At 42.3% G+C, this 24,115-nt stretch overlaps 1 protein-coding gene across 1 annotated transcript; it reads right to left on the bottom strand.

Moving 5' to 3' along the window:
* Positions 1-235: 235 nt before the first annotated feature.
* Positions 236-1,825, bottom strand: LOC307095180 (D-3-phosphoglycerate dehydrogenase-like; the record flags this gene model as incomplete). Its single annotated transcript, XM_079764389.1, is given in 4 exon segments — positions 236-798; positions 801-1,016; positions 1,019-1,144; positions 1,147-1,825. Coding segments are annotated over 4 exon segments (1,584 nt in total).
* Positions 1,826-24,115: the final 22,290 nt, after the last annotated feature.

Here is a 24,115-nt window from a genome sequence, read left to right as displayed (position 1 = left end):
TTCAGTTTCTATGCCAGTCAGCATCAAAAGCTCCTCCTCTTAGGCAGCCATTGGCTCCTCACAGTTGACCCAGGTTTGGTTCTTTTTTTGTTGTTTTGGGGGGGGGGCGGAGGGTGGGCTGTTTATTAAGTGGTTATTACAGGGGTCAGACCACATAATTGATGTCAGCCCCAGGAATGTGACCTTTCAATGTTCATCACAAAGCCCCCAAGGCTGGTCTTGGTGAGCCCCAAGGTCAGAAATAAAACTGAAAGGCCTCAGTCACATGCTGCTTCCAGGTGTCCAGGCTGGGCAGCAGGGAGGAGATGCCCATGACATGCCAGGTCTCCCCATTGGACACCACTGAGGTCTGGTAGGACAGCATCTGCATGCCTGCCTCTGCCAGGAGCCCAATCATGGTAGGCAGCATGGCAGGGTTGGAGGGCTGAGCCAGGAACAGGAGCAGGGGCAGATGCCTGTGGAGAGGCACTTCTGGTCTGAAGGCAGCTCCATTGAGTGCCTGCAGTACAGGTGTGGTGCCCTGGACAAAGCCCTCAGCCTGGTAGGGGGAACCTGCCAGGGCCACTCTCAAGAGGCCTTCCCCGCATCCTTGCTCTCCTGGCATAGTGGGGTTATGGGAGGTGGTTACATTGAGGCCGGCCTCCTTCACCAGCAGCTTGGAGTTCACCAAGTTCACATCCGCATGATTAGAAGCATCTTTGAGGAGGCCAACAATGACTGTGGGGCTCAGGCAGTTCCCGGCATTCTTCAGGGATAAGCCCTGCATTACCACCTGGATGGTCCCTTTGGGGGACCCTGCCAGGCTTGCATCAGAGTCCCCAGAGCTTCTGCCAAACCGATCCAAGGTTTGGTGTGCAGAGAGAAGGAGATGGTAAGGGCCTGGGCATTCACGATCCCCATGAGGGCTCTCCCCTTCACCATGTCCATGAACGGGACAGCGATCTCCTCCCCACAGTGGCTCTGGGCCTCCTTGGTGCTGGTGCCCAGGTGGAGGCAGCTGATGATGTTCTCATGGTAATCAAGGTGCAGTCCCGAGGTGGCTCCTCCGTGAACACATCTAGCGCTGCGCCCGCGCACTGCCCTGACTGCAGGGCCCGGAGCAGGGCGCCTTCGTCCACAATCCCTCTGCAGGCGCAGTTCACCAGCGCAAGGCCTTCTTGAACAGGGCGAAGGTGCTGTCATTCAGCAGGCCTGTTGTGGAGGGCAGGAGAGGGGTGTGCACAGTGATGAAGTCACAGAGGGGCCAGATCTCCTCCAGGGGCAGCTGCTGACTGTTGAAGGAGGCCAAGACCTCTGGTGAGATGATGGGGTAGTACCCTACAGTCTTCATCCCGAAGGACTGCATCTGGACGGCCACCTCTCTCCCAATCCTCCCTAGGCCAAGAATTCCCAAGGTTTTGCCATTCAACTCGGTTCCCATTAACTTCTTTTGGTCCCATTTGCCATCCTTCATCAAAGGAAGAATCTGCCTGACCAGACACATGATCATCCCACAGGTGAGCTCCGCAGCACTAAGACTGTTTCCATTGGGCGTGTTCATGACCAGGATGCCCTTCCTCGTGGCAGCCTCCAGATCCACATTGTCCATGCTGGCGATGGACCTGCCCACCACCTGGAGCTTCTCTGCTGCGTTGATGACATCCATGGTCACCTTGGGGGCCGAGCAGAGGATAAGGCCTTTGCAGTATTGCAGCTCGGCTATCAGCTCCTCTTTGCTCAGGTTCTGCTTCTCCTCCACCTGCAGCCCTTCATCTTGCAGGATCTTCCGGCAGCAAGGGTCCAGGCTGTCACTGATGAGCACTTTCTGTAGATTTGCGAAGGCCATTGCTGGAGCGGCTGAGGGATCCATGCTCTCCCTGGACAGAAACACCTCTAAGCCCCCAGATTTGGTTCTGATTGGTCAGTTTCTATGCCAGTCAGCGTCTCTGGGCCTATCAACAGGGCCTGATCAGAAAGGAGGGGCTGATCAGCAGCCCAGGTGGAGTCCTGGAGACAAATGGAGTCAAGGCTGCTGGCCAGACTAGGAGAGAAAGAGAGAGGCAAGTGCTGGTCAAAAGCTTCCACAGAGGCAACGGATCAGTCCCTGCTTCTTTCTTCAGGCCTCTCTCTGGCCCTGATTCGCAGCCCCCTCAGCAGTTAGTGCTGGGGCACCCCACCTGCAGCAGAAGGGCAACCCAGCACTGACATCTGTTCTGGTCCAGCTTCAGTCCTAATGGTGTTACACCCTGGCTCTTTATTATAGAGATGGTTGTTGGATTTTGTCAAATGCTTTTTTTTTGGTCTTGATATGATCATGTGATTTTTTTCTTTCAATTTGTTCATGTAATGTATCACATTTATTGATTTGTGAGTATTGTAGCAGTCTTGCATCCTTGGAATAAATCCCACTTGGTAACGGTTTATGATCTTTTAAATATATTGCTGTATTTGACTTGCTAATATTTTGTTGAGGATTTTAGCATCTGTGTTCATCAAGGATATTGGCCTATAATTCTCTTTGTAGTGTCTTAACTGGTTTTGTGATTAGGGTAATGCTGGCCTCATCAAAAGAGGTTGGATGTATTCCTTCCTCTTGGATTTTTTTGAATAGTTTGAGGATAGCTATTAGTTCTTCTTTGAATACTTGGTAAAACTCCCCTGTGAAGCGGTCCAGACCAGGGCTTTTGTTTTCTGGGCTTTAAAAAAAATATATATATATTTTTTATTGATTTCAGAGAGGAAGGGAGAGGAAGAGAGAGATAGAAACATCAATGATTAGAGAGAATCATTGATTGGCTGCCTCCTGCACGCCCCCCACTGGGGATCGAGCCTGCAACCCGGGCATATGCCCTGACTGGGAATCGAACCAGTGACCTCTTGGTTCCTGGGTTGATGCTCAATCGTTGAGCTACACCTGGCTGGGCTGCAGGGAGTTTTTTGATTACTGCTTCTATTTAATCAGTGGTTATTGGCCTATTCAGGTTTTCTGATTCTTCCTGATTCAGTTTTGGAAGATTGTATTTTTCTAGGAATTTGTCCATTTCAAACATGTTGTCCAGCTTGTTGGCATATAGTTGCTCATGGTATTTTCTTACAATCCTTTTTATTTCAGTGGTGTCAGTTGTTACCTTAAAACTTTCATTTCTGATTTTATTTAGTCAGCTAAAGGTTCATTAATCTTATTTATCTTTTCAAAGAACCAGAACTTTGTTTCATTAATCTTTTGTATTTTTTTAGTCTCTATATAATTTATTTCTTCTATAATCTTTATTATTTCCTTCCTTCTACTTACTGTGGGATTTTCTTGTTTTTCTCTTTCTAATTTTTTAAGTTGTAGTGTTAAATAGTTTATTATTAATTTTTCTTGATTTTTGAGGAAGGCCTGTAGTGTTATGAACTTCCCTCTCAGGACTGCTTTTGCCCTGCCCCAGAGATTTTGGGTTGTTGTGTGTTCATTTTCATTTGTTTCCAGGAAGTTTTTGATTTATTTCTTTTTTAAAAAAGTAAATCTTTATTGTTCAGATTATTATAGTTGTTCCTCTCCCCCCCCCATAGCTCCCTCCACCTGGTTCCCACCCCACCCCATGCCCTTAACCCCCCCCCCCACTGTCCTCATCCATAGGTGTATGATTTTTGTCCAATCTCTTCCCGCACCCTCCACACCCCTTCCCCCCCGAGGATTGTCAGTCCACTCCCTTTCTATGACCCTGATTCTATTATATTTACCAGTTTATTCTGTTCATCAGATTTTTTATTCACTTGATTTTTAAATTCACTTGTTGATAGATAAGTATTTGTTGTTCATAATTTTTATCTTTACCTTTTTCTTCTTCTTCCTCTTCTTAAAGAATAACTTTCAGCATTTCATATAATACTGGTTTGGTGTTGATGAACTCCTTTAGCTTTTTCTTATCTGTGAAGCTCTATATCTGACATTCAGTTCTGAATGATAGCTTTGCTGGGTAGAGTAACCTTGGTTGTAGGTTCTTGCTATTCATCACTTTGAATATTTCTTGCCACTCCCGTCTGGCCTGCAGTTTCTGTTGAGAAATCAGCTGACAATCATATGGGTGCTCCCTTGTAGGTAATTAACTGTTTTTCTCTTGCTGCTTTTAATATACTCTCTTTGTCTTTTGCTCTTGGCATTTTAATTATGATGTGTCTTGGTGTGGTCCTCTTTGGATTCCTTTTGTTTGGGGTTCTCTGTGCTTCCTAGACTTGTAAGTCTATTTCTTTCACCAGGTGGGGGAAGTTTTCTGTCATTATTTCTTCAAATAGGTTTTCAGTATCTTGCTCTCTCTCTGCTTCTGGCACCCCAATTATTCTGATGTTGGTATGCTTGAAGTTGTCCCAGAGGCTTCTTACACTATATTCAAATTTTTGGATTCTTTTTTCTTTTTGCCTTTCTGGTTGAGTGTTTTTTGCTTCTTTGTATTTCAAATCTTTGACTTGATTCTTGCATTCCTCTAGTCTGCTGTTGGGTCTCTGTGTAATATTTTTTATTTCAGTCAGTATATGTTTAATTTCTAGTTGGTCCTTTTCCATATCCTCGAGGGTCTCGCTAAATTTATCGGCCTTTTCTAGGAAATTCTTGAAAAACCTTATAACCGTGGTTTTGAACTCTATGTCCAGTTGTTTGTTTTCCTCCATTTCTTTAGTTTGTGATCTGTTTCCTTGTCTCTGCATTTTTGCTGCTTCCCTGAGTTGGTAGGGTAGCTTTGTGTGCTAGGTGTCCAAATGGCCCAGTGGCTCGGCCTCCCCAGTTACCTGAGGTGGACACTCTTGGTGCACCCCTTTGTGGACTGTGTGTACAGCCTTGTTGTAGTTAAGTCTTGATTGTTGTTGGTATCACTGGGAGGAATTGACCTCCAGGCCAATTGGCTGTGAGGATCAGCTGTGTCTACACCAGGAGAACTTTTGTGATGGAGACAGTCTTATGAGACAAGACTTGCAAAATTGCAAAAGCCTCTTTTCTCAGCTTGGATGGGTCAGAGTCTCAGGGCTGAGCAGAGAGTCTTGGCTTCCCGTCAGCCCTGCCCTAACATGCCCCTGGGTCTCAGTGTCCCTCGGTAATCGCTGCAAGCACCTCTAAGAGTAAGCTGCCCTCAAGTTTCGCCCGCTGCCAGACAGTCCAGTTTCTCCCCCAATGAATCTGGATTCCCAGGTTCTCACCTGGAACTGGGGTTCAGCGCAGTGGGGGAGTTTCCGTTTCCCACCCACTAGAGAAAGCCAGCAGCATTCAGCAGTCAGTCCTCTCTTCGCGCACTCGCGCGCACGCCTCCAGACCTCTGCCTTTCGCAGCTCCCCTGAGTTTCCGCCTGACAGTCCAGGTTCCCCCTGTATAAGCCTGGGTCCCCAGGGTCTCACCCGGAACTGGGGTTCAGTGCAGTCGGAACTGGGGTTCAGCGCAGTTGGGAGATTTTGTCTCCTTCCCGCTAGAGAAAGCCAGCCAGGCACTCAGCCACCCGTGTGCGTGTCTCTGTACCTCAGCCTTTTGTAGCTCCTCTGATTCTCCATGTGCTTTCCTCTTTCCTTCTAGTAGTAGAATTTCCACTCAGCCAGCTTTCCTGTGGTTCTGGATGATGTTCATTTTGTCTTTTAGTTGTAGTTTTGAAATTGTTGTGCGAGGCAGCAGTTTAGGTGTTGACCTATGTCGCCATCTTGGTTTCTCCTCTCTTGCTCTCTCTCTTCTTCTGGCACCCCCATAATTCGGATGTTGATACACTTAAAGTTGTCCCAGAGGCTCCTTACACTATCTTCATATTTTTGGATTCTTTTTTCTTTTTTCTTTTCCAGTTGGGTGTTTTTTTGACTTGATTCTTGCGATCCTCTAGTCCAGTGGTTCTTAACCTTTCTAATGCCATGACCCTTTAATACAGTTCCTCATGTTGTGGTGACCCCCAACCATAAAATTATTTTCGTTGCTACTTCATAACTGTAATTTTGCTACTGTTATGAATCGTTGTGACCCACAGGTTGAGAACCACTAGCAGGGTCGCCTAAGACCATCGGAAAACACAGATATTTACATTATGATTCATAACAGTAGCAAAATTACAGTTATGAAGTAGCAACGAAAATAATTTTATGGTTGGGGGTCACCACAACATGAGGAACTGTATTTAAGGGTTGCGGCATTAGAAAGGTTGAGAACCACTGCTCTAGTCTGTTGTTGGATCTCTTTACATTATTCTTTACTTCAGTCAGTGTATGCTTAATTTCTAGTTGGTCCTTTTTCATATCCTCAAGGGTCTCATTAAATTTATTGGCGGTTTCTAGAAAATTCTTGAAAAACTTTATAATTGTGGTTTTGAACTCTATATCCTCCATTTCTTTCATTTGTGACCTGTTTCTTTGTCTCCACATTTTGGCTGCTTCCCTATGTTGATAGAGTGGCTTTGTGTGCTAGGTACCCTGTAGGGCCCAGTGGCTCAGCCTCCCCAGTTACCTGAGGTGGACACTCTTGGTGCACCCCTTTGTGGGCTGTGTGCAGAGTCTTATTGAAGTTAAGCCTTGATTATTGTTGGTATCACTGGGAGGAATTGACCTCCAGGCCAATTGGCTGTGAGGATCAGCTGTGTCTATGATGGGAGAACTTCTGTGCTGGAGACACCTTTATGAGGCAAGACTTGCTTCAGTGGGGCTTTGGTGCTCACTGAGTCTGCCCCCTGAGTGTGTCCCTTATGGATCTGAGGAGTTGTAATCTGGATGGTCCCACTCTTACCACTGGGTACACTGGCTCTTGGATCTCCAAGGAGGTGTTAATTTAGCCTCTGCCTGAGGCCACCCAGCAGGAGCTATGGAGAGTTCTGCAGATTCCTCTTCTTTGTTTGGGTTTTAGAGGTGCCCAGATGAGGCCCAGCTGTGAAGCAATGCAAGCTGCTGTGGGGCCTTGGGCCTTCTTTTGGAAGTTCTGGGTCTCTTTGTCTCAGCTACAGTTTGTTAGGTAATTTTAGATTGCAAATGACCAGGCCATTCATATGCAAAAGCCTCTGTGCACAGCTGGGGTGGGGTTGTAATTTGGGTGGGGCAGGATCTCAGGGAATCAACAGGGCAGAGCAAAAAGCTATGGCTCATCCTCAGCCCTGCCTTAAGAGGCCCCCGGGTCTCAGTGTCCCACAGTAATCGCTTCAAGCACCTCTGAGAGAAAGCCGCCCTAGAGTTCTGCTCAATGCCAGACAGTCCAGTTTCTCCCTGTATCATTCTGGGTCCCCAGAGTCTCTCCTGGAACTGGAGTTCAGAGCAGTTGGGAGCTTGTGTCTCCCTCCCAATTGAAAAAGAGAGCAGCATACTCAGTTGCCAGCCCTTTCCACACGCGCCTTCGTACCTCTGCACTTTACTTCCGCAGTTCTTCTGAGTCTCAGTGTGCTTTTCTCTTTCCTTCTAGTTGTAGAATTTCCACTCAGCCAGCCTTCCTGTGGTTCTGGATGATGTCTGTTTTGTCTTTTAGTTGTAGATTTGAAGTGGTTGTGTGAGGCAGCAATTTCAGGTGTTTACCTATGCCGCCATCTTGGTTTCTCCTGACTTATTTCTTGATCTCATTGGTAACCCTTTCATTGTTTAATAACATGCTATTGAGCTTCCATGTGTTTGAATATTTTTGAGTATTGTTACTGTAGTTGATTTTTAATTTCATTCCATTGTGATCTGATAAGATGTTTAATATGATTTCAATCTTCTTGAACTTGTAGAGACTTGTTGTGTGTCCTAACATGTGGTCTTTTTTTATATCTGTGTGTGTGTTTGTGTGTGTGTGTGTGTGCGCGCGCGCGCTCTATCTTTGAGAATGACTCATGTGCACTTGAGATGAATGCATATTCTGCAGCTTTGGGGTGAAATGTTCTATAAATGTCAATTAAATCCATCTGATCCAGTGTGTCATTTAGAGTCACTGTTTCCTTATTAATATTTTTTGTCTGCAAGATCTACCCAGTAAAGTCATTGGGGTGTTAAAGTCCCCTACTATGACTGCATTGCTGACAATATCTCCCTTAAAGTCCCCCAGAAGTTATTTTTATATATTTATGTGCTCCTATATTGGGTGCATATATGTTTGCCAGTGTTATATCCTTTTTGTTGGATTGATCCCTTTAGTATTATTATGTAGTGACCTTTATTGTCTCTTGTGATGGCCTTCATTTTTTTTAAATTTCTTTATTGATTAAGGTGTCACATATTTGTCCTCATCCCCCCATTCCCCTCCCACACCCCTCCCCATTGATGCCCCAACCCCCTGTTGAACTTAACCATTGGTTAGGCTCATATGCGTGCACACAAGACCTTTGGTTGATCTCTCCCCCCTCCCCCCACCCTCCCCTATCCTCCCTCTGAGGCCCGATAGTCCGATCGATGCCTCCTTGTTTCTGGTTCTGTTCTTGTTCATCAGTCTATGTTGTTCATCATTTCCCCTAGATGAGCGAAATCATGTGTCACTAGAGATATACTTATAAGAATTGAATGTGAGACGAGCAATAATAGTTATGCTGACAGGCAAATGAATCAGTCTGTAGTGAGTTTCTTTCTGGACCAACAGTTCTTTTGAGACCCAATATCAATGTCCACCAGTTCCTTATGAGTACATGTCGTCACTGACCCCTCAGCTCTGGATGGTGGACAAATGGTGGTAATGCAGGTCCGACTCCCCTGGTTTGGTCTCGGCCGGACCCAGGGGCACGGCTTCACCCGGATCCAGGGGCCCACGGCCTCACCCGGACCCGGGACCCAGCCTCACCCGGATCCAGGGGCACACGGCCTCGCCTAGACCCAGGATTCAGCTTCACCCGGACCCAGGGGCGCATGGCCTCACCTGGACCCAGGGGCACGTGGCCTCTCCCGGGCCCGGGACCCAGCTTCACCCAGATCCAGGGGCACACGGCCTCGCCCGGACCCGGGATCTAGCTTCCCCCGGACCCAGGGGCACGTGGCCTCACCCGGAACCAGGGGTGCGTGGCCTCTCCCAGACCCAGGGTCGCGTGGCCTCACCCGGATCCAGGGGCCCACGGCCTCACCCGGACCCGGGACCCAGGCTCACCCAGATCCAGGGGCCCACGGCCTCACCCGGACCCGGGACCCAGGCTCACCCGGATCCCGGGGCCCACGGCCTCACCCGGACCCGCGACCCAGGCTCACCCGGATCCAGGGGCCCACGGCCTCACCCAGACCTGGGACCCAGCCTCACCCGGATCCAGGGGCACACGGCCTCACCCAGACCCAGGATTCAGCTTTACCTGGACCCAGGGGCGCATGGCCTCACCCGGACCCAGGGGCGCGTGGCCTCTCCCGGGCCCGGGACCCAGCCTCACCCGGATCCAGGGGCACACGGCCTCGCCCGGACCCGGGATCTAGCTTCCCCCGGACCCAGGGGCACGTGGCCTCTCCCAGACCCAGGGTCGCGTGGCCTCACCTGGATCCAGGGGCCCACAGCCTCACCCGGACCCTGGACCCAGCCTCACCCGGATCCAGGGGCACATGGCCTTGCCCAGACCCAGGATTCAGCTTCACCTGGACCCAGGGGCGCATGGCCTCACCCGGACCCAGGACCCAGCCTCACCCGGACCCAGTTCCCAGCCTCACCCGGACCCAGGGGCGCGCGGCTTCACTCGGATCCGGGACCCAGCGGGGTTTCGTATTCTTGATCCCAATTCCTGTTGGTCAATTCCCTCTCAGCAATTCCTTCGGCCATTTTCTCAGAGCTCCAGGGCAGCCACCGCAGAACTCGTTGGGCGGCGGGCTCGGCGAAGCTCCGGTGTGCCTGGTGCGCGGCGGCGGGCTGGTCCGGGGTGGCTGCGTCGGCCCTTGGGTCTGCAGCAGTGGCCGGTCGCCGAGCGTGCGCACCTGGCCGCTTCCAGGGCGTTGGGATTCTGGAAGGACTCGGAGGTCAGCAAGCGCGGAGTCTCCCACCCCATGTCTCCCAGGGGCTCGTCTGTCCATGCTCGGCAGCGAGTGGAGGCTTCCCCTCAGCCGGAGACCGCTGGGGGAACTGCGCCGAGCATGTTCCAGGCCGCCATTGTGTCGCCTGAGCTGTAGTTTTTAAAGTGTGGTCTTTGGGTCACCGGCATCAGCTTCATCCCGCGTACCCCTCTCTTTTATTCTAGTTGTAGAGCATCTGCTCAGTCAGCCCTCCGGTGGTTCTGGATGGTGTCTGCTCTGCTCTCCCGTCGTAGTCTCAAAATTGTTGTGGTAGGCAACAATCAGGCTTCTGCCCTATGCCTCCATCTTGGTCCTTCTTTGTATAGTTAAGTCTTGATTGTTGTTGGTGTCACTGGGAGGAATTGTCCTCCAGGCCACTTGGCTGTGCGGACCCTCTGTGTCTATAAAGGAAGAGTTGTTTTGCGGGAGACACGTTTATGGGCCGGGTCTTGGTGCAGCAAGGCTTTGGCGCTCACTGAGTCTGCCTCTTGAATGTGTCCCTTATGCAAGTGGTTGAAATCTGGTGTCATCTCACACCGACCACTAGATGCCCTCATTTCTGGGTCTCCAATGGAGTGTAGGTCAGCTACTGCCTGAGGCCACTCAGCAGGAATTACAGCATCCCTTATATTCGTGACCTGTTTCGGTGTCTTCCCCTTTTGGCTGCCTCCCTATCACTCAGCTTCCCCAATCTCCCTAGGTGGTCACTCTTGATACCCCCCTTTGTGGGCTGAGTGCAAAGTCTTGGTGTTGTTAAGCCTTGATTGCTGTTGGTACACTGGGAGGATGTGACCTCCAGTCCAATTGGCTGTGAGGATCAGCTGTGTCTATGCCGGGAGACAGCCCCATTCAACTAGACTTGCAAAATTGTAAAAGCCTCTGTGTTCAGCTTGGATGGGGCGGAGTTACAGGGCGGAGCCTACAGCCTTGGCTTCCCGTCAGCCCCGCCCTATGAGGTTCCTGTGTCTCAGTGTCCCTCTGTACTCCCAGCAAACACCTCTGAGAGAAAAGCGCCCTGGAGTTTCGCGCGCTGCCAAACAGTCTAGTCTCTCCCCCAATGAATCTGGATTCCCAGATTCTCGCCCGGAACTGGGTTTCCGTGTAGTCGGAACTGGGGCTCACCGCAGTCTGGCACTTTTGTCTCCTTCCCACCAGGGCGATTCAGCGGCACGGTCAACAGACCATCCTCTGCGCACAATGCCGTGCGCGCCTCCGGTGCTGTGCCCTTCGCCTCTTCTCTGCCTTTCTGCCTTACAGCCCAGTTTTCCCCAGTATGACCCTGGCTTCCCCGGGTCTTTCCCAGAACTGGGGTTCAGTGCAGTCGGAGCTGGGGTTCAGCACAATCTGGCGCTTTTATCTCCTTCCCGCCAGAGAACGCCAGCCAGGCCGTCAGCCGCCCCTTCCTCTCCGGCTCCGTCCTCCCCGCACGCGCGCTGGCTCGTGTCTCTGCCAGTGTCTCCATACCTCAGGCTTTTACGGCTTCTCTGATTTTCCTTGTGGTTTTCTCTTTCCTTCTAGTTGTGGGCATTTCAGTCAGCCAGCTTTCCTGTGGTTCTGGATGATGTCCGTTTTGACTTTTAGTTGTATTTTTGAAATTGTTGTGCCAGGCTGTAGGTTAGGTGTTTAACCTATGCCGCCATCTTGGTTTTTTCCGATGGCCTTCATTTTTATCTTAAATTTCTATACTCACCTTTATTATCTGGCCCAAGGTATCAATTCAGGCCCAACACAATTCTGGCTAGTATGTTAAAACTGACCTGGAAGCCTCCAGGGTTAAAGTAACATCAGGATGGAGAGGATGCACACATTAGAAGTATAGTCCTCAAGGGTACACCTAGTCTCCATAGAAAAAAAGAGTTTTTAATTTTTAGGGTACCTCAAGTGGAACATAGATTAGTCAGACAGTACATATATTAAATTTCATATAAAACTTCCCCCTTTATTTCTTTTAATCTATAAGCTTACAGAGCCAACTTTATGTTGTTATTACCATAATTTGCAACCAATTTGTAGTCAGAATTTCATCTGAAAAGTTGTGTTTTTTTCTACTTTTTCTGCAGGATTATTATTGGTGGTAGAGAGCCTCTTTTCACTAGTGGTTTTAGATCTGTTTATCTTTTTATGTATGCATTTATTACTTCTTTACCAAACTTCAAATCACAAACATTACAAGCACCATTTTGTACTTTGGGTACATGGTAATCAAAGTCTTGATTTTAATCCTTTTTACAGGTAACTACAGAATTACTTTGTGTATTTCAGATTCCCTTAGGAGACCTCAAGATAGCCATAATTTAATAAGAATCAATTAACAATTAATGGAAGGAATAGGGAACAAAGTCATCGTGTTCATTTTTATGCTTTTGGGGTAAAAGATTAGAAAGCCTGGGGAACTGGTGAAGGGACCTTATGTACTTAGCTTTGTGAATGTTTTTAAACAGTAGGGATGTGTTCCAAGGCACAGAAAGGGTTCTGTGTAATAACTTTTGAATAGCTTCCAAGCATAAAAATTAACTGACTTGAATGACTTTAAATTAGTAAAATTAGATAAAGTAAATGAGTGGTCATATAATCAATTATATGTGAGGAACAAGATGTATACTTCTAAGGATTATTCTTTTGGAGTTGTTATTTGGGTTCAGCTGTGATGGAAACTTTTAGATTAATGCTTGAAGCAGGTGGAAAAAATGAAGTAGGTTATAAAATGATCCAGTTGGAGCAATAATGAAGTTGGAAAGTTTTAAGCTCTTTTCAACACAAGTGAAGCATTCCATCTCTACCTGCCTCACTTAAAAAAATATTTTTATTGATTTCAGAGAGGAAGGGAGAGGAAGAGAGAGCTAGAAACATCAATGACGAGAGAGAATCATTGATTGGCTGACTCCTGCATGCCACTACTGGGGATTGAGCCAGCAACCTGGGCATGTGCCCTTGACTGGAATCAAACCCAGAACCATTCAGTCCACAGGCCGATGCTCTAACCACTGAGCCAAACCTGCCTCACTTTTAAGTTCTAGTTTTACCTCAAATCATATCACTGATCTAGGTCAATTTGGAAAATTTTAGGTATTTTTCTCTGATTTTAATTCTCAGGTTCAAGAAATACGTAAAAATTAACAATGGAAGCTTGTCAGAAATCAAAGCCTGAAGACAAATGTAAACATTATCTGAGAAACTGTGCATCTTGGTGGTGGCTCCTTTTTGATATAATAGTACCTGTGTGCTGCTAGTCTCAATTCCTGAGTACCAAGAAGACCATGCAGTCCTCCTCTCATCTCCTAGCCTCCATAAATTCTACTTAAAACTGAAAGGCCTGCCTGATCATTGTGGCTCAGTGGTTGAGCATTGACCTATGAACCAGAAGGTCACAGTTAGATTCCTGGTCAGGGAAGATGCCTGGGTTGCAGGCTTAATTTCCTAGGGTGGGGCATGCAGAAGGCAGTCAATCAATGATTCTCTCTCATCATTGATGTTTCTATCTCTCCCTCTCTGAAATAAATCCATATATATACAAAAACTAAAGGCCTGAGAGTGTCACTATTCTAGTTAAACCAGTTTCCTCATTTTTCTTTTTAAAATATTTTTTATTGAAATATGAATACAGAAAAGTACACACATCGTAAGTGTATAGTTCAATGTGTTATCACAAAGTAAACACTAGTACCCATATCAATAAGCAGCACAAACACCCCAGAAGCCAATGTTGGGCCTCTTTAAACTCACCTTCCCCAAAAGCAACCACTATCCTGACTTTTGACAGCATAGATTCTTTTGGTGTTTTTGAATTGTATGTAAGTAAAATAATAAAGAATTTTATGTCTGGCTTCTTTTGTGTCTGGTTTCTTTACCTCAGTATTGTTTGCATGTCCCATTGGTACAATCAATTGTAATTTATCTTTATTGTTGAAAGTATTACAGATGTCCCCTTTGTGTTTTTTTTTTTTTCTCATGACACCCTCCACCCTGCACCCGCACCTCCCAGGCCTTCACCACACTATTGTCTGTGTCCATTGGCTATGAATATATGCACATATGTTCCCTGGTTAATTTCTCCTCCCCACTCCCCACCAACCCCACCTTTCCTCTGAAATTTGTCAGTCTGTTCCATGGATCCATGTCTCTAGATCTATTTAGTTTACCATTTTATTTTGTTCATTAGATTCCACATATGAGTGAGATCAAGTGATACTTATCTTTTTCTGACTAGATTATTTCATTTAGCATAACACTCTCCAGGTCCATCCATGCTGTTACAAATGGTAAGAGTTCCTTCTTTTTTACTGCCACATAGTATAAAATTTTAAAAAGTGATTTTTAGCACTTCCTTTACCCAAAACTGACTCATCTTACTTTTTTTCTCTCTTTGACCATCATCTCTAATCTCTGATCTCCTTGGCTTATTTCTAAGGAATTCTTAACATAGCCCTTTCATGCTTTATAGCTAATTAATCCCAACTTTCCTATTTATTCTTCTTCAGAAGCTTTTTATTTTTGTCCATTTCTGTCTTTCAATTCTTAGTCCAGGCCTTTATTCCATTGTGCATGGATTGCTCCAACTACCTCCTATTCAATTTTCCAGAACCTTGTCTCTCCTTTTCTAACTCACTATATACACTCTCTGCTGCCAGGTGAACTTCTTTCATTATTTTCCTATTATAATAGTGCAATTTAGTCCAAGATTAATTTTAAAATATCAACACATACTTACACCAGAGACTATGCTAGGTTCTGGGAACACAGTGGTGAAGATAGATAAGGTCCCTTGTTTTTGTGGACTTTATATTCTAATGGAAAGGAGACAAAGAAGAAATTATGGGTTTGATGAGCTTTGTGAAAGAAATGATTTTGAAGAAGAGGTGAATGGTCAAGTGTTCCAAGCAGATGGGATGGCATGTTCAAAAGTCCTGAAGTGGGAAGGAGTTTGACATCTTCAAAGAACACAGAAGTCTAAGTTGGCAAGAGAAGGAGGGTGGAACTAGGTGGCAATAGAGGTAAGGAATGGTCAGATCTTACAAGGTTCTTTATAAACTATATCAAGGAATTTAGATTTTGTATGAGTAATGGGAAGTTGAGGTGTTTAAATAGGGAACTAATATGATAATATCATTCTCCTTATAAGAAAACTTCAATAGTACTGTACTTCCTTCTCTATCAAGGTGTAAACTTACCTTGGTGTTTGGGCTCCTCTTCTGCCTGCTCAACATATTTTCTAAGCCTTTCAAAGCAGGATTCACTCAATAAGTCCAGGTGTGTCTGTTCCCGAATTTCTGAGCATGTCTCCCTAACTAGATTAAGATCTCCTTGAGAACAGGGATTATGTCTTATGTCTATTTTGTATCCTTCATAGTGCTAAGCACGTGGTTCTTCTTAAATTGCATAGAGTATGAAAGAGGAGATACCATTATCATATAATGTTTTTATATCTATTTTATAATTAAATTGTGGGTATGAAAAACATCCAAAGTAAATTCTGGTTATTGTCATATCAGGAAAAAAATGGTAAAATCATGGAGTGTGTTTTTGACATGTTATCTAGAACTGTTCTTTAAGAAGCCCTGTCTGCTTACAGACTCTTAACATTTCATCATTATATTTTGAAGTTCACAGCAGGAAGCAAGGTTTATTGCCTATGTTCATGTTGTTTCACTTTTGAGGAAGACATGCTTAATTAAATAATTAGTATTCAGAATATAGATGTACACATCTAGTTATTAATTGCTGATTAACAGTTATTAATAGCTGATTACTCTTCCTTGCTGTAGAAAATATTTCTGAGAATGATTTTTTAAAATTAGTAATATTTATTCATGTAAAAATGCTGAAGAGTTTAATATTTATTTAGAATAATTATGCATTCATCCAAAGCTCTTCCTTATGGTCACCACGTTGACTCTTTGATACTTGAATTCATCCATGACATCACAGCAGAAGTATAGGACTTCACAGCTGTGAATACTGAGTATTCACATTTAATATTTAATATTGCATATTGTGACTGTAGAAAGACACTTGATTAATATACTAAGCATATTTCAATGTTACTACATATCCTTTATATTTATTATTTTAAGGCTGCTTAATCCATTGAGTAGATGACTTTGATTAACTGTTTCTTCACTATTGAAATTGTTTTTTCCTTATTTTTGATTATTTCTTTCAGATGCCCTATAAAATGGGATAACAAGGTCAAAAAGCATGAATATTTTTATGACTCTATGCTTTTTGCCATCAGCAGAGTGTCTCAGTTTCCCTACAGCCTTAACTGGCACTGAGTGTTATTTTTTAAAGCATTTTTCTCACCCTGGCTGGGTGGCTTGGTTGGTTGGAGCATCATCCTGTACACCAAAAGGTTGTGGGTTCGATTCCCAGTCAGGGCACATACCTAGTTGTGGTTTTGATCCCCGGTTGGTACACTTGCAAGAAACAGCCAATCGATGTTTTTCTCTCCTCTTTCTCTCTTTCTTTTTTTTTTTCTCTCTCTCATCTCAAATGAATAAACATATCTTTGGGTGAGGCTAAAAAATAAACAAAAAAACATAATAATTTTTTAAAGCATTTTTTGTTAACACGGTATGTCTGAAATGGCACCCAATTATTTTCTTCCTCTCATTTTTTGAGCCAAAGGGAGTTATGTGCTCTGTGGCTGGTAGTCCTCTACCCAATTTTTTGTTTTAGAACTCTTACAGATGTGTAAACTATGCATAATACTGAACCCTATATATACTCTGTTTTCCTGTACATTCATACCTATGATAAAGTTTAATTTATAATTTAGGCACAGAAAGAGATTAATAATATTAACTAATAAAATAGAACAATTTTCACATTATACTTAATAAAAGTTATGTGAGTGTTGTCTCTCTCTCAAAATATCTTATTGTATTGTATTTACCCTTTTTCTTCTCGTGATGATGTGAGATGATAAATGCTTATGTGATGAGATGATATGAGGTGAATGATGTAGGTGTTGTGATGCAGTGTTAGGCTACTATAGAGTTACTTCGAATACAAGCACTGTGATACTGCAACAGTCAGTCTGACAACTGAGATGGTTACTAAATGACTAATGTTTTCCTTTTCCATCTTAACTAAGACCTTATCATGCATGGTGGCCATAACGTTTGCACTTTGAGGTAGTACAGCACAATTAGCACAGATTTCTTTTTCCTTCTTCACAATCTCATGGTTAGAAGACCCATTCTTACTGTAGATCATAGCAAACTTAGCATACGATTTTTTTTCCTTATTAAGTCAAGAATTTTTACCTTTTCAATTTAAGCACTTTAAGGCTTCTCTTTGGCATACCCAAATTGCCAGCATCACTACTTTTGCATTTTTGGGTCATTATCAAGTAAAATAAGAGGTACATGAACACAAGCACTGAGATACTGCAACAGTTGATCTGATGCTGAGTTGGATACCAAATGGCTAAAGGGTGGTGAGCCTATACAGCATGGATACACCGGAAAAGGGGATGATTCACATCCCAGGCTGGAAAAAGTAGGGCAGTACAAGATTTCATCATGATACTCAGAACGGCATGAAATATAAAACCTTTGAATTTTTTATGTCTGGAATTTTCCAATTAATGTTTTCAGACTGTGGTTGACTGGAGGTACTGAAACTATGGGAAGCAAAACCATGGATCAGGGAGACTGCTATACAGTTTTGATTATCTCAAGAGATCATGTTTAGAATCTGAGACTGAATCACCAATCACTCTGCAGTGATTGAAGCCAGTTTGGTACAAAGAGGTTTTAAGACCCAGAATAATTATCTGCCAAGGGCAGAGTGCTTTTCTATTGGCTTTCTCACTGTCTGTGCTTTGAATATATTTTTATTCATTAAAAGAAGCTAATGAAGTTCAATATATTTTGAGAATGTCTACTGTGTATTATTCTATCACTAAATTAAAGTAGAGAATCCATCTTCTCACAAAATGCAAGATGAAATATAGTGTACTGAAGGAAAAGTCCAATGATTCTAACCCACAAATGTTAGCTACCATGGTATTTTGTGTTTTATTACATCAAGTTGTCCCTGCCTTATAAAAAAAACTCAATTCTAAAGGCCAAAGGATAAAAAAGCATAAAGATATATTAATGATAATTATTAAACAACCAACAAATATTTATTAAGCTTCTTTTGTGGGGTTGGCAATGTGCTAATAGGAAATATGGAAACATAAGATATAATACTATTTGTTTTTTATTGAGTTGACTATGTGTCAACTATTTAATATATTTATTTATCTTAATTTTCACCCAATTGTTTATCATAAGGTGTAGGTCATATTCCTCCCATTGCATGGATGAAGAAACTGAGGCACAGAGTGATTAAGTAACTTGTTTTAGGTCACTCAGGAAGTGTTGGACCTATGATTCACTTAAACCAGAATTGGAGTGACACCAAAGATCATTCTCTCAAATACAACTCTCCACATCCTCCTCAAGAAAGAGGCACTTTCTTTGAGCTGGGGCTAAATCAATAACCAAAGGATGCCTGTGGAATTGCTCTGTGATCCTCTATTTGATCAAGTGGACTGCTCTTAATTGGGAGAACTAAGACTGGTGCATGTAAAGCATTGACTGATTGCATCTTGTACATGCCCCAATCTGCAAGCTGGGTATATGCCCTGACCAAGAATTGGACCTGAGACCTTTTGGTGTAAGGAATGATGCTCTAACCAACTGAGCAAGAATTCATAGACATTTTAATAGTTTATGCATATAATATACAACAAATTGAAATAAGAAATAGTTTAGACTCAGAGACATGTGTTAGCTATACACCTGTCATCTTCTGAAGCTTTGAAGATGTTGGACTGAGAAAACGAAGCCTAAAGTAGGAATAGGTATCATCATCCCCATTTTTCCGCTAAGAAAACTGAGGCTTGGCAAGACTGTCACTTGCTCAAGATCTGACAGTCAGACAGCTAGTAACCAACAGATTCAATTTTTGTCAGCCCAGAGCCCACAGTCTTAATCACTATACCATACTGACTCCTGACAAGGACCTTTGAAGGGAGGGAAGGAAGTGGCATGATGGTATATTGGATGGAAAGTTATTCTAAGTTTGGAAACTGGCAAAGGCAAATATACCAAACCCTACCTCAAGCTTTCTATGATCCTCTTATTAAGATGATTTTCTAGATGATTGAATTGTTTTGGGGTACCCCATTAGACTGTAGGATCTGGAAGTCCTATTAGAGTTTACTTCAATTAAGTCATTGAACCTTAATGCCATCTGAAAATTATCTTTATGATATGAACATCAAAGAAATACTATGTTAAAGAAAAATTTGCCCATAATATCATTTCAAAATATAAAGGTACCTTCTTTTGTTCATGCTCTGCTCTATTTAGTCTATGGGTTTTAGCTTTTGCAATATTTACATTGGTGTGATGCCTGGCAGTTGCTTAAGGTCTGACTTTTTCACCTAACACCATATTTTACAGATTTCCCCAGGCTGCTATATGATCTTTATATGTGTTTTTTTAATTTATTTTTATCAATTTATTTTAAGCGATAATTGAAATACAGTATTATATTAGCTTTAAGTGTACAACATAGTGATTCAACATTTATATATCTTACCAAGTGATTACCACAATGAATCTAATATATATTTGATGGCTATCTTATTTCAGTGAGCACTTAGTCCATCATTTAGCTAGTCACCTATTTTGGGGCATTTGGCTTGCTAATAATTTTCAATATTATAAATCAGGGAATTACAGGCAAATATCTCTCATGAACATAGATGCCAAAATCCTCAACAAAATTCTAACAAATCAGATCCAGCAATACAACAGAAAGATCATACACCATAACCAAATAGGATTTATCCCAGGGATGCAAGGATGGTACAATATCCGCAAATCAATAAACATGATACATCACATAAACAAATTGAGAGATAAAAATCACATAATCATATCAATTGATGCAGAAAAATCATTTGACAAAATCCAATACCCTTTCTTGATAAAAATTCTCAGCAAGGTGGGAATAGAAGGATAATACCTAAACATAATAAAAGCCATATATGATAAACCCACAGCCAACATCATACTCAATAGACAAAAACTAAAACCATTTCCCCTAAGAACGGGAATAAGACAGGGATGCTCACTCTCACCACTTCTGTTTGACATGGTACTGGAAGTATTAGCTATCGCAATTAGGCAAGAAGAAATAAGAGGCATCCAAATTGGAAAAGAAGAAGTGAAGCTGTCCTTATTTGCAGATGACATGATATTGTACATAAAAAACCCGAAAGACTCCATCAAAAAACTATTAGACTTAATAAATGAATTTGGCAATGTAGCAGGATACAAAATTAACGCCAAGAAATCTATGGCATTTCTATACACCAATAGTGAACTTACAGAAAGAGAGACTAAAAAGGCAATCCCATTTACCATCGCACCAAAAAAATTAAGATACCTAGGAATAAACTTAACTAAGGGGGTAAAAGACCTATACACGGAAAACTACAGGACACTGAAAAAAGAGATAGAGGAAGACATAAACAGATGGAAGAACATACCATATTCATGGATTGGTAGAATCAACATCATTAAAATGTCCATACTACCCAAAGCAATCTATAGATTCAATGCACTCTCCATTAAAATACCAATGGCATATTTCACAGACCTAGAAAGAACTCTCCAAATATTCATCTGGAATAAAAAAAGAACCCGAATAGCCATAGCAATCCTGAGAAAGAAGAACAAAGTAGGTGGGATCTCAATACCAGATTTCAAGCTGTATTACAAATCCACTGTTCTCAAAACAGCCTGATACTGGCACAAGAACAGACATATAGACCAATGGAATAGAATAGAGAACCCAGATATTGACCCAAACCACTATGCTCAATTAATATTTGACAAAGGAGGCATGGACATACAATGGAGTCAAGACAGTCTCTTCAATAAATGGTGTTGGGAAAATTGGACAGATACATGCAAAGAAATGAAACTAGACCACCAGCTTACACCATATAAAAAATAAACTCAAAATGGATACAGGACTTAAACATAAGATGGTAAACCATAAAAATACTAGAGCAATCCACAGGCAGAGAAATCTCAGACATATGCTGAAGCAATTTCTTCACCGATACCGCTCCTAGGGCAATGGAAAGTAAAGAGAAAATAAACAAGTGGGACTACGTCAAAATAAAGAGCTTTGTACAGCAAAAGAAGCCATCAACAAAACAAGAAAGCCCACTGTATGGGAGAATGTATTTGGAAATGTTATCACTGATAAAGGTCTAATCTCCAACATCTACAGGGAACTTATACAACTTAATAAAAGGAAAATAAATGATAAAAAAAAGGGCAACGGACCTAAATAGACACTTTTCGAAAGAAGACAGAAGGAAGGCCAAGAGACCTGAAAACATGCTCAAAGTCACTAATTATCCAAGAGATGCAAATCAAAACGACAATGTGGTACCATCTCACACCTGTCAGAATGGCAATCATCAACAAATCAACAAACGACAAGTGCTGGTGAGGATTCGGAGAAAAAGGAACCTTTGTGCACTGCTGGTGGGAATGCAGATTGGTGCAGCCACTGTGGAGAACAGTATGGAGTTTCCTCAAAAAACTAAAAATGGTACTCCCATTTGACCCAGTAATCCCACTTCTAGGAATATATCCCAAGCAACTAGAAACACCAATCAGAAAGGATATATGCACCCCTATATTCATAGCAGCACAATTCACCATAGCTAAGATCTGGAAACAGCTTAAATGCTCATCAGTAGATGAGTGGATTAGAAAACGATGGTACATCTGCACAATGGAATACTACGCTGCTATAAAAAAGAAGGAATTCTTACCATTTGCAGCAGCATGGATGGACCTGGAGAGCATTATGTTAAGTGAAATAAGCCAGGCAATGAAAGAAAAATACCACATGACCTCACTCATTTATGGAAAATAAAGAACATTATAACTGTATGAACAAAAAGATAGATACAGAGGCAGTAAAGCACTGAACAGACTGTCAAATTACAGCAGGAAGGCTGGGAAGTATTGGGGAGGGGGGCAAAGAGATCAACCAAAGGACTTGTATGCATGCATATAAGCACAACCAATGGACACAAGACACTCGGGGGTGGGGTAGGATGAGGGCATGCGACAGGGGGTAAGGGAGGCTGGGTGAAGGTCAACAGGGGGAAAAAAAGGAGATATATGTAGTACTATATGTAATACTTTAAACAATAAAAATGTTGAAAAAAATAAATCAGTATTATGAACACTTTTTTGCATGTAATTTTTCTTCTATAGGGTCATTTCTTTAGGACAAATCCCTAGGAATGGGATATTTCTCAAATTTTATAATACAAAACTTTGATTTAGAAAATTAATATATGCTCTAAATATGCAAGTAAATATTCCTGTTTTTGCTACATAACATGAAAATGTTTACTAGTATTTACATTTTCTAAATTGAAGCAAGTTATACAAAGTTTATTATATTGGAAACTAGACTTGGATCTCTTAGTATCCTTTTGGAAATAGAGAACTTTAAGCAACTAATTTTTATTTCTTTCCTTTGGTTAGAGATCTTCAGCATTCACTCGAATGGATTCTTACACCCTTTTACAGGTGATTCCTCCAGCCCTTTTGCTCATCCTCTTTGCTTAGCAAGAGAGGCTAGTGATTTTTATTTGATAATGTACAAGTATTGAGATTTAGAGAATCAGAAGCCCACTTTAAAACTGACATGCTTTGTGTTTTTGAGAAAGCAACTTTGATTCACTGTAGTGTTTGGCTAACAAAGTTATTTTTCATTTTGTTTCAGGGATAATTTCACACACCCCCATTCTGGTTTATTACTAAAATCTACCGTGTGGTGAAAGTGGATTAAAGAATGTCCCCAAAGGCTTCCAGGCACATTAGCCTTGCTTTTGAATATCTATATCTATATGAACATCTGTCTATCTATCTATCTATCTATCTATCTATCTATCTATCTATCTATCTATCATCTATCTATCTATCTATCTATCTATCTATCTATCTATCTATCATCTATCTATCTATCATCTATGCTTCCAATGACATGTTTTATATATATGTATGTATATGAAAAAACAGGTTGGGAAAAAGTTTATTTTAAATAATATTTTCCTGAAAAGATACCATAAAATGGTTTAATTTAAAGCAATTAGAACAAGGAGGCACATTTCTTTAAACAATTAAAGTTGAGTACACTGATTTTTCAGGTGAACAAGTTTTTTTTCTCCCTTTTTTCTTCCTCATTTTGTTTAGAGCATAACTATTTTCAAATAAATCTTAGGTAAAATGTTAATTTTTTTAACATGAATCAATTGTACAAACTATATTACACCTATGTATCTGGGTGATCATTTAAAAGTATACATTGGTTTAGCATACAGATTTTATGAAATACCAGATACTGCTTGCTGACTTATTTCTCAAATCTGCACATTTCTGGTTGTTAGCTGTCTTTTTCTGTTTTCTATCCTTTGGAGGCTGAGAATGTTCAAGTTTGAGTTAGTTGTGTGTAGATAAATCTTTGGAGTTAATTTTCTTTTGTTTATTTGCCTCAATTAAGCAATAGTCAGGTCTCACTACTTCCTAAATTTTGGGTTTGGTATTGCAAATATTCTTTAAGCTTAAAGTTTTGGTAGAGCAGTCATGAATATCATACATTTTCTGAAATAAATGTTATTGGTAAATATTTGTCTTGTCTTATTGAGAAAATGTTTGAAATATATCTATACATTTCTTTTTATAATTTTAAAAACATTTATTTGAGAGAGGGAGAGGAAAGAGAGAGAGAGAGAGGGAGAGAGAGAGAGAGAGAGAGAGAGCGAGAGAGAGAGAGAGATTTGCTGTTTCACTTATTTATGTAGTATTCATGCATTTATTGATTGATTCTTGTATGTGCCCTGACTGGGGATCAAACCCGTCACTTTGGTGTATTGGGGTGATGCTCTAACCAACTGAGCTACATGGCCAGTGCTCTCTATACACTTCAATTCATGTACATCCTCAAAGCCATCCTTAAACTGAGGGGGTACTTATTTATGTGTGTAGAGATCAGAGAGGTGGTGCTGCTCTTGAAGATTGTAATGAAGAGGGACAGGGTCAGAGAGTTGCATTTTGAAAGAGAGGGAGTTGACTAGTTACCTCATGGAAGAGGAAAAAAATCCACTAGCCATTAGTATGTCTTTGTC

The sequence above is a fragment of the Cnephaeus nilssonii genome, assembly GCF_951640355.1.
Source record: "Cnephaeus nilssonii genome assembly, chromosome: X".
Taxonomy (NCBI): domain Eukaryota; kingdom Metazoa; phylum Chordata; class Mammalia; order Chiroptera; family Vespertilionidae; genus Cnephaeus; species Cnephaeus nilssonii.
Note: the sequence above shows the minus strand (reverse complement) of the source record. Positions and strands in the feature narration are given on the sequence as shown.